This window comes from Rhinoraja longicauda, chromosome 19 (genome assembly GCF_053455715.1).
Source record: "Rhinoraja longicauda isolate Sanriku21f chromosome 19, sRhiLon1.1, whole genome shotgun sequence".
Classification (NCBI taxonomy): Eukaryota; Metazoa; Chordata; class Chondrichthyes; order Rajiformes; family Arhynchobatidae; genus Rhinoraja; species Rhinoraja longicauda.
In genome coordinates, this window is record NC_135971.1 from 38854933 (window position 1) to 38865196 (window position 10264).

The following is a 10264-nucleotide window of genomic DNA, read 5'->3' on the forward strand; positions in this document are numbered from 1 at the left end:
AGCACTGAGATACATATTAGATGAACATTGGAGATACAGTACTGTTGGACAGCAGCAGCACAGTGAGACAGAATACAACGTTGCCAGTGTGGCGCCATGTAGAAGTGCCAGTTGTTGTGAGTGCTGGGATGTTGATCTGACCGTGAGGACCCGTTGTCCTGGTGCCTTGCAGGGTCGGTCTGGCCAAGCGTGGCCCGTGGTGTCCCCCACCGCTGCTCAACCGCGTCAGGTCCACGTGCTCGCCCTCTTCCCCCGGCGCTAGGTGCAGCCGAGCCCCAGGCAGCTGCAGGGGCCTCCAGCGGCCCACTCCCCCGTCGAGGCCGTGCACTCCCTCTGCCCACCGGCCCTCCAGCTGGATTCCCGTGGGTCCTCGATACGTGGCGGCCCTTTTGTGTCCACCTACTGCATTCAGTCCAAGTGCGAGGCGGTGCATTTTGTGACGTGGAACGAGGGCAGGACATAGTTAATGGTGGGTCTCTGGGTAGTGTTGTAGAGCAGAGGGATCTGCGACTGCAGGTGCATGGTTCCCTAAAGGTGGAGTCACAGGTAGATTAGGTGGTCAAAAAGGCTTTTGCCTTCATCAGTTGGAGTATTGAGTAGAGACGTTGAGAGGTCGTGTTGCAGTTGAATAAGACGTTGGTGATACCGCATTTAGAATATTGTGTTCAGTTTAGTTTAGAGTTCTGGGCACCATGTTATAGGAAAGATATTGTCAAGCTTGCAAGGGTTCAGAAAAGATTTACGAGGATGTTGCCAGGACTAGAGGGTGTGAATTACAGGGAGAGGTTGAGTAGGCTGGGTCTGTATTCCTTGGAGCGCAGGAGGATGAGAAGAGATTTATAGAGGTAGATCGGGTAGATGGCACAGTGTCTCTTGCCCAGAATAGGGGAATCGAGGACCAGAGGACATACTTTCAAGGTGAAGGGGGAAAGATTTAAATAGGAATCCGAGGGGTAACGTTTTCACACAAAAGGGGGTGGGTGTATGGAACAAGCTGCCAGAGGAGGTAGTTCAGGCAGCGACTATCCCATCGTTTAAGAAACAGTCCAGACAGGTACATGGACAGGACACGTGTTCAGGGACATGGACCAACGCAGCAAGTGGGGCTAGTGTAGCTGGGACATTGCTGGCCGAAGGGCGAGTTGGGCCGAAGGGCCTGTTTCCACACTGTATCACTCTCTGACGATGGCTGAATATTGGGGCTGCGCGCGGCCTTTGGGCGGCGGTGATTCAGAGACAGAAACACAACCTGTGCAGCCTCGCTCTACCCAGCAACTGCTGACTCACAGCCGCGCTCTGCTCCCATTGGCCGCGCCCCGCTACAGCTTGGAAATCAACAGACAGCGGAGGGGAGGTGAGGGGGGGGGGGGGGGAGGGGGAGGGGAGGGGGAGGGGAGAGGGGAGGGAGAGGGGGACGGGAGAGGGGGAGGAGAGAGTGGGAAACGGGGAGGGAGAGGGGGAGTGGGAGGGGAGAGGGGAGAGGGGAGAGGGGAGAGGGAGGGGAGAGGGGGAGGGGAAAGGAGAGGAGAGGGGAAGGGTAGAGGGGGAGGGAGAGAGGGGGAGAGGGGGAGGATGTGAGAGGGAGAGGGGGAGGGGGGGGAAAGGGGAGGGATGGGAGCGGGGGAAGGGGGAGAGGGGAGGGGGAGGGGAGAGGGGGGAGGGGAGAGGAGAGGAGAGAGGGGTGGAGGGGGAGGGGAGAGGGGGGTGGGAGAGGAAAGAGGGGGAGGGGAGGGGAGAGGAGAGGGGGAGGGGAGATGGTGAACGGGATAGAGCGAGAGGGTAGAGGGGGAGGAGAGAGGGAGGGGAGGGGCAGGAGAGGGAAGGAGAGAGGGAGGGGAGGGGGAGAGGAGGAGGGAGAGGAGGAGGGGAAGGGGAGAGCGGGTGGGGAGAGGGGAGATCGAGGGAGGGGGGAGGAGGAGGGGAGGGGGAGAGGGGGAGGGGAGAGCGGGAGAGGAGAGGGGGTGGGAAGGTAGAGGGGAGAGGGGAGGAGAAAAGGGCAGGGGCGGTTAGAGAGGGAGGAGGGTGTGAGGGGGAGGGGGGGAGAGAGGAGTGGCGGGGGGGGAGTGGAGAGGGAAGGCGAGGAGGGGGGGGAGACGCAGATGTGAGGGGAGAGAGGGAGGGGAAGGGGAGGGGGTAGTGGAGACAGGGAGGGTTGAGGAGGGGGAGGGGAGATGGGCATGGAGATGGAGCGGGGGAGGGGGAGAACGGAAGGGAGGGGGAGAGCGGGAGGTGAGGGGGGAAGGGAGGAGGATGTGAGAGGGGTGAAGGGGAGGGAATGGGGGAGGGGAGTGGGGGAAGGGAACGGAGAGGGGCAGAGTGCGAGGGGGAGGGGAGAGGGAGGGGAGGAGGGGAGGGGGGAGGGGTAGGGGAAGAGGGAAGGGATGGGGAGAGGTAGGGGAGGGGGCAGATGGTTGGGGAAGGGAGAACGGGGGAGGAGGGATAGAGGGGGAGCGGGGGGAGAGGGGGAGTGGAGGGAAAGTGTGCGAGGGGGAGGGGGACGGAAGAGGGAAAGGTGGAAGGAAGTGATGGGAAGGGTGATGGAGAGGGGGAAGAGCGGAGAGGGGGGTGAGAGAGGGAGGCAGAGGAATGTAGGGAGGGGAAGGGGAGAGGGAGAGGGAGAGGGGAGAGGGGAGAGGGGAGAGGGAAGAGGGATAGACGAGACTAGGGTAGAAGGAGGGGGACAAGGGTGGGAGAGGAGACAAGGGGGGAATGGAAACAGGGGACAAGGGGTGGGGCGGAAGGGGCAAAGAGGGAGGGAATAGGTGACGGGGGGCAGAGGAATGGGTAATGGGGGAACGGGGGGTGATTTTGTACCAGCTGTAACATTTATCCTGTATCTGGGCACTTTGCACCGATCGATTATATTCATGTATTTATTCACAAAATGCTGGAGTAACTCAGCGGGTCAGGCAGCATCTCAGGAGAGAAGGAATGGGTGACGTCTCGGGTAGAGATCCTTCCTCAGAGTGATGTACATATTCATGTACAGTGCAGTCGTTTCATTGACTGGATAGCAGACAAACAAAAGCTAGTCACTGTACCTCAGTGCCCGTGACGATAATAACCGAACTAAAGTGGCCGGGGTGGGGAGGCAGGGGGGTGGGATTGCAGGGAATGGAGCGGGGGGCGGGTTACAGGGGGCAAGGTCGGGAACAGTGAACAGGGAACAAGGGGGGGCAGTAGAATGAGAGGCAAATGTGGGTTTGCGGGGAGAGGGGAAGGACGGTGAGGGAATAGTGGTAGACAGGGTGCGGCAGGTGTGGGGTGGTGGGAGGGGAGGGGTGAGGGGGTAGTGGTAGGCAGGCTGGGGCAGGGTGGGTGGTGGAAGAGGGGAGGAAGGTGAAGTGGTAGAGGCAGGCTGGGGCAGGTGTGGGGTGGTGGAAGTGGGGAGGGACGGTGAATGTGGGGGGTAGTGGTAGACAGGCTGGGGCAGGTGTGGAGTGGTGGAAGAGGGGAGGGGTGAGGGGGTTGTAGGGTAGAGGACAGGCTGGGGCAGGTGTGGGATGGTGGAAGAGGGGAGGGGGACGGTGAAGTGGTAGAGGACAGGCTGGGGTAATGGGAGCGATTGTGAGAGAGGGGAGGGGGTGAGGGGTGTAGTGGTAGACAGGGTGCGGCAGGTGTGAGGTGGTGGAAGAGGGGAGTGTTGGGGGTTGTGGTGGGAGAGGGAAACCTTGCACATTTACACATCGACAAAGACAACACACAAAAGCACATTGTACACTAATTATAATATTTCTGAAAGAAAAAGAACAAGATATTAGTTCAAAAACATAATAATAAAATAAACCAAGCGCATGGGTAGCGAAGACACGGCTGTCGAGTTGCATGACTGAGATAATGTCTGGGTTGTGTAGATTGGTTCAAGAACCTCATCCCCTCTCACCGCTTATCCCTGCCCTAAAGCCATTGGGTTTTGGTTGAGTTTAGTTTAGTTTAGTTTAGTTTAGTTTAGAGTGCTGAAACAGGCCCTTCGGCCCACCATGTCCGCACCGACCAGTGGTCCCCGCACGCTAACACGATCCTACACACACTGGGATAAATTACACTTATAACAAGCCAAATAACCGACAAACCTATACATTTGTGGAGTGTGGGAGGAAACTGGAGGTCCCGGAGCAAGTCCAATTAGTTGTCACGGGGAGAACGTACAAACTCCGCACAGACAGCACCTGTAGTTAGGATTGAATCCGGGTCTCTGGCTCTATCAGGTAGCAACACAACCGCTGCGCCACCCGATGGAGAAAGGTTCTGGAGAAACGTTCCGATGACTCTTGGGGCCTTTTGGAAACCAAATAATAAACCACGGCATATCCAAGTGAAGGTGTTAAGGTTATTGTCGCTGCCGGAGAGTGGGTAACTGGTGGACGGGGGGCAGAGGAGTGGGTAATGGGGGGGGGGGGGGTTTGTTTGGAGAGGTACAAGTACAATGGCATTGCTTGCTGCGGCGCATAGGCACACTGACTCAGACACGGCACTAACCCACTTATACATAAACTTATACATAAACTACACTGAACATTACAAAAGAACGAAGACTGGGCAGAACTACAATTAGAAAAGGAAATCAAGTCCACGGTGTGTGCAAGAGGTGGGTGCTGGTGATGCGTGGTAGAGGTAGCGTTAGGGTCCCTGTGTCTAACACACAGCGGCTCACTTGCACAAAGATCTCAGTGAACTAGTCATTCATGACCTCCCGGTCACGGCTCACGGACGTTACTGAAACTTTCCCCCACGGCCATGCCGAACCCCACGATGTACTGGTCTACTTGCCCCGGACTCACCTGTCTCACTGCCCCACATCATTGACGATATACCCCCTTCAACATTAATCATCCCCTCCATCTCCACCCCTCCCCCCCACTCAATAACACACCCCTCCCCTCACTCCCACAACCACAACACATCTCCACGCATCTCTCCCCACTCCAATACACCCCACCCCTCACTCCCCACACCACAACACATCTCCACGCATCTCTCCCCACTCAATACACCCCCACCCCTCACTCCCCACTCCATAACACACCTCCACGCATCCATCCCCACTCCACAACACACCGCCATCGCTCTACTGCACCTTACCTCTCCCTCTCACCAATCCATTGTCCTCCCCGCCTCCTCCTCTCCCCTCTTCGTCTCTTCTCCCCCTCCTCTAGATCTCCTCTCTTCTCATCCCCTCTCCCCTCCTCTCTGTCTCTTCCCCCCTTCCTCTTTCCACCCTTTCCTCTCCCCCTCGTTCTGCCCGTCCCCCCTCCTCTCCCCCTCCCTTCTCCCTCCCTCCTCCTCCCTCCCTCCTCCTCCCTCTCCCCTCTGCTCCTCCTTTCCCCCTCCCCCTCCTCTTCCCCATCTCCCCCTCCACCCTCCTCTTCCTCACCATTCTCTCCACCTTCCTCTCATCTCCTTCCTTTCCCCCTCGCTCTATTTTCCTCTTCCCCCTCCATCCACGCCCGCTCCTTCTCTCCTCTGCAACCCCCGGCAGGTAGGTGAGAGGCGGAGGGAGAGGAGGCGGCGAGCATGGGGAGGGGAGAAGAGGAAACAACTGCGAAGTGGGTGGAGTTAAACGTGTCGGGGGGGGGCGAGTTAAGAGGGAGTGAGGTAGGGAGAGTGGAGGGAATTGTGAGGGAATGACGGGGGGGGGTTGTAGGTGAGGAGAGGGACTTGGATGTGAGCGGGTGGGGAGGGAGTTGGTGAAGGGGGTGGTGTTGAGGGGGTTGGCGGGTGTTGATGGTGAGGTAGGGGGGGAGTTAGAGGGGGGGGAGAGTGAGTTGGTTGGGCTGTGAGAGGATGTAGTTGGGGAGGGAGGTGGTGAGGGGTGGTGTTGAGGAAGTTGGGGTAGATGGTGACGTAGGGAGAGGGGGTTAGAGGGGGAGAGGGAACTGCGGGGGGCGGTGAGGAGAGGGAGTTGCGGTGGGAAAAGTTGAGCAGAGCGTGTTGCCGGGGGGTTGAGGAGGGGAGTGGGAGTTAGAGGGGGGAAAGGGAGCTGCAGGGGAGGGGTGAAGAGAGGGAGTTGCGGGGTGAGGGGGGAGAGGGTGTTGGGGGAGAGAGTGGGGGAGGGGAGGGGGAGGGGAGAGGGAGCTGTAGGGGGGGGTGAGGGTGGGAGAGGGCGTTGGGGGTAGAGAGTGCGAGTTGTGGCGTTTGGCGGCTGGGGTACTGAGGGTGCTGCTCTGAATATGACCCAGAGGCCGGGCACCCCCCACCCTCCATGCCCCTTACCCCACCCCCTCCTCTGCCTCCCCTCTTTCCTTCCCTCCCCACTCTGCCCTATCCTTCGCCCCATTCCTCCGTCCCGTTCTCCCCTCCCCAGCCTTCCTCTTAAGCTCTTCCCCTTCCCCTACCCTCGTCCCCCTGCCCCCCCCTACGCTCTGCCCCCCCCGCTACACCCCCTCTCCCGCTCCGTCCCCTTACCTGCTCTAATCCCTTGCCCACTACACCCCCCCCATTCCGTTCCCCTTGCCTGCATCCCCCCCTGCTCTGCTCCTTCCTCCCCATCCTCCTCTCCTCCGCCCCCCCCTCCTCCTCGCCCTCTCTAGATGTGAAGCCTGAAAGACTGATGTCTGAAGAAGGGTCCCGACCCAAAGCGTCGCCTGTCCATTCCCTCCCCCGTTGCAGCCTGGTTCGCTGCGTTCCTCCAGCACTTTGTGTTTTGCTGAAGATTCCGACACCTGCAGTTCCGTGTGTCTCCTCCATGTTGTTCACCACAGAGGGGCATCTGGTGGAGGGGGGGGGGGGGGGGGTGATGGGAGGGGTGGTCCCTGCTCCGCTGGCTCCTCCAGCTCTTTATTTGTTATTCTATTTGGAGCTGTATTCTATTATTTGTTGTTCTATCCGGAGCACGCAGACTGTTCTCCTTGTTACCGTCAGGCAGACGATACAGAAGTATGGCTGCACGTACCACCAGACTTAAGAACAGTTTCTACCATCAGGCCATCAAGCTTCTGAACTCATAAATACATTTCAAATCATATATGTTGATTATTTTTAATATTGTCTTTTAACCTATTATTAATATTGTCTTTTTACCTTATGAATGTAATTTTTAAAATCTTATTTATCCTTGGAATATTACTGCTGAGGTGACCCGTTGTCTTGTCAAATACATTTCAATGTAGCGTTGACCCTGTGACAACCTACATATGACAATTGAAATTGTTATTATTATCAAAGGAAACTATTCCAATTCACGCGCGGCCCACATCCATGTGAACCTGCCCTGTGCATAAATGGATGGGAATGGCAGGCCGGGGGAGTGGGAGTGGGAGGTGGGCAGAGTGTTGGTGGGGCTGTGGGGGGAGTGTGCAGGCCGGGGGAGTGGGAGTGGGAGGAGGGCAGAGTGTTGGTGGTGCTGTGGGGGGGAATGCGCAGGCCGGGGGAGTGGGAGTGGGAGGTGGGCAGAGTGTTGATGGGGCTGTGGGGGGAGTGTGCAGGCCGGGGGAGTGGGAGTGGGAGGAGGGCAGTGTGTTGGTGGGGCTGTGGAGGGAGTGTGGGCACTGCCAGTGATGCGCTGCCAGTGTTGTAGGGAGGATGGCGTTGCCAGTGTTGCTGCTGCCACTGGCCATGTTGGACGTGACGGGCAGTTGGGTGGTGAGCGGGGCGCTGCGGCTGTGGGGGATGGGGCCGCTGGTGCAGCTCTGGCTGTGGGGGGTGGGGCCGCTAGCTGCGCTGTCCGTCTGCCTGCGGCCGCTGGTCCGTCTGCGCGCCAGACGTCTAGCCGAGCCGTGGCCGGCACTGGCCACCTGCTGCCTGCTGCTACCCACCTACGCCAGCCTGGCACTGGCCGCGGGCTCAACCCACACCGAGCTCCTGCACGCCCCCCTCACCACCCGCCTGCCCCTCGCCTACCCGGTCACCGCCCTGGGGCTGGAGGTGGCCCACCGCTTCCTGCCCCAGACGGGGGCTCAGACACCGGGCCAGACGACCGCCACCGCCTCGTCTCCAGACTGCTGTCCTGTCTGCGGCCGCATCTCAGACGCTTCCTCCTCGTGGCCGTCTCCATGGTCCTGTCCTCGGCTGTTGAGCGTGGAAGGGTCGTCGGCGTCTGGGGGGCGGGCGTCTGGGGGAGGGGCGTCTGGGCAGGCGCGTCTGGAGAGGGGCATCTGGGGAGGGGCGTCTGCGTCTGCCATTTAGTACTGAGATGAGGAAAAAAAAATTCAGTCAGAGAGTTGTGAATCTGTGGAATTCCCTGCCTCAGAAGGCAGTGGAGGCCAATTCTCTGAATGCACTCAAGAGAGAGCTAGATAGAGCACTTAAGGATAGCGGAGTCAGGGTGTATGGGGAGAAGGCCAGAAAGGGGTACTGATTGAGAATGATCAGCCATGATCACATTGAATGGCGGTGCTGGCTCGAAGGGCCGAATGGCCTACTCCTGCACATATTGTCTATTGTCTATTGTCTGGAATAGGGCGTCTGCGTCTGGGAGAGGGACGTGACACTGAGGTGTGCCGTGTGCCCCGCCAGGCCCTGCTCCATGTCTACCCTCACGTGAAGAAGGCGGTCGGGGCCTCGGAGAAGGTGTTTGTGTTCATGGACCGCCAGCACGCCCTGGCCCTTCAGGGAACCCTGGCCCCAGCGACACTGGGCGCTCGCATCCAGTTCTACAACGTCACCTTCGCCCACCCCAAGCAACCTGACGCCGCCGTGCTGAAGGTAAGCCGGCTCGTTCCCTAGGGCCGGGGGGACGGCTGGGCCGGAGCAGCGCTGCGCCTTACCCAGGGCTCGTCTGTGCATCAGAAACCAGGCAGCATCTCTGGAGAGAAGGAATGGGTGGCGTTACGGGTCGGGACCCTTCTTCAGACCGAGAGTCAGCGGAGAGGGAAACTAGATGACCACAAGGTTCACTGTTCGCTGTGGATGAGGTGATAACCAAGGGATACAAACAGTGAAACCAGCGGGATGACTGGGTTGGGGAGGGACAGAGAGAGAGGGAACGCAAGGGTTACTTGTAATTAGAGAAATCAATACTCATGCCCCTGGGTTGTCAGCTGCCCAAGCACAACATGAGCTGCTGTTCCTCCAATTTGCACGTGGCTTCACTCCGACAACTCACCCCTCACCTTAGTCATCCTGCTGCTTTCACTGTTTGTATCTCTTCGTTATCACCTCTTCCACCGCCAACAATAGACCATTGTGGGCTCCACCTTCCGTTGGTCATCTGTGCGTGTTCTGGTTTGTTTTGTACCTTTTCATACTTCCAGTTTCCCTCTCCGTTGCCCCTCAGTCTGAAGAAGGGTCTCGACCCGAAACCTCACCCATCTCTCCAGAGATGCTGCCTGAGCCGCTGAGTTACTCCAGCATTTTGTGTCAATCTTGTTGTGTCTTGTTGCTTTTTGTTGGTATGACTGTGTGGCAAATCAAATTCCTTGTATGTTGCAAAACATACTTGGCTAATAAATTCCTACTATGAATATGATTATGATTCAGTTTAAACCAGCATCTACTGTTTCCTCCCGCACATCAGAAATGTGGAACTGCAGAGACGGCTTTACAAACAAACGCTCAGCGGCTCAGGCAGTATCTCTGGCGAACATGGACAGGTGACTATTTGGGTCGGAGCCCTTCTTGAGTCTGATTATAATGAGGGTACAAAGCTGGAAGAGAGGAGGGGCTGGGCAACGTCTGACAAGTGATAGGTTGATACAGGTGAGGGGAGGGTAGAGGGGTAAATAAGGAACATCAGTGGTAGTAGGTTTAGATGCATTTTGTCGCGTGTATCGATGTACAGTGAATAGCTGTGTGTCAGATCAGTAACGTAATACTACATATATTCAAGTGAAGTTGAAGTGTAGAGCAAAGAGTGCAGCATATAGTTCCCAGCATTGTAGCGCATCAGTTCCAGAGACAAGTCCAATGTCTGCAATGGGGTAGAGATGAATGGGACAGTACCCAAGCTTGTGGAATGACCGTTCCGGGGCAAAGTTCATAAGTCTGTTGGTGCGCGCTTTCGAGCTTCTGTACAGTCTGAACGAAGGTAGGGGGAAAAAAGGCTCCTGTAGACCATGGGCCGAGGTGCCTTTTCATTTCATGTCGTGACCCACATCCCGTATCTACCTGTATTTATAAAAAAAGTGTGTAAAAATATTATAGAAATTATGTGTGAAACTCGTCAAGAACAAAACCTGCACATATTTTTAAAATATGGAAAACCCCTCCAAAATCGTGTCAATTTTCCGAGTAGTAATTGTCCAATCAAAGCACGTTTGACATTGACTCGGACGCCAATTGACCAATCACGCGCTTTGTTTCAGGTTAGCTGGGCAGGGAGCCCACT

The 10264-nt window shown here is 57.3% G+C and overlaps 1 protein-coding gene across 1 annotated transcript in view; it reads left to right on the forward strand.

Annotated features, from left to right (window-relative positions):
* LOC144602982 (neuromedin-U receptor 2-like) overlaps positions 1-262 on the forward strand; it is a 28301-nt gene extending 28039 nt beyond the window's left edge. Inside the window, exon 5 of the mRNA XM_078416105.1 lies at positions 173-262. Within this exon, the coding sequence (XP_078272231.1) occupies positions 173-262 (90 nt within the window). The remainder of the gene's footprint in view (positions 1-172) is intronic.
* Positions 263-10264: the final 10002 nt, after the last annotated feature.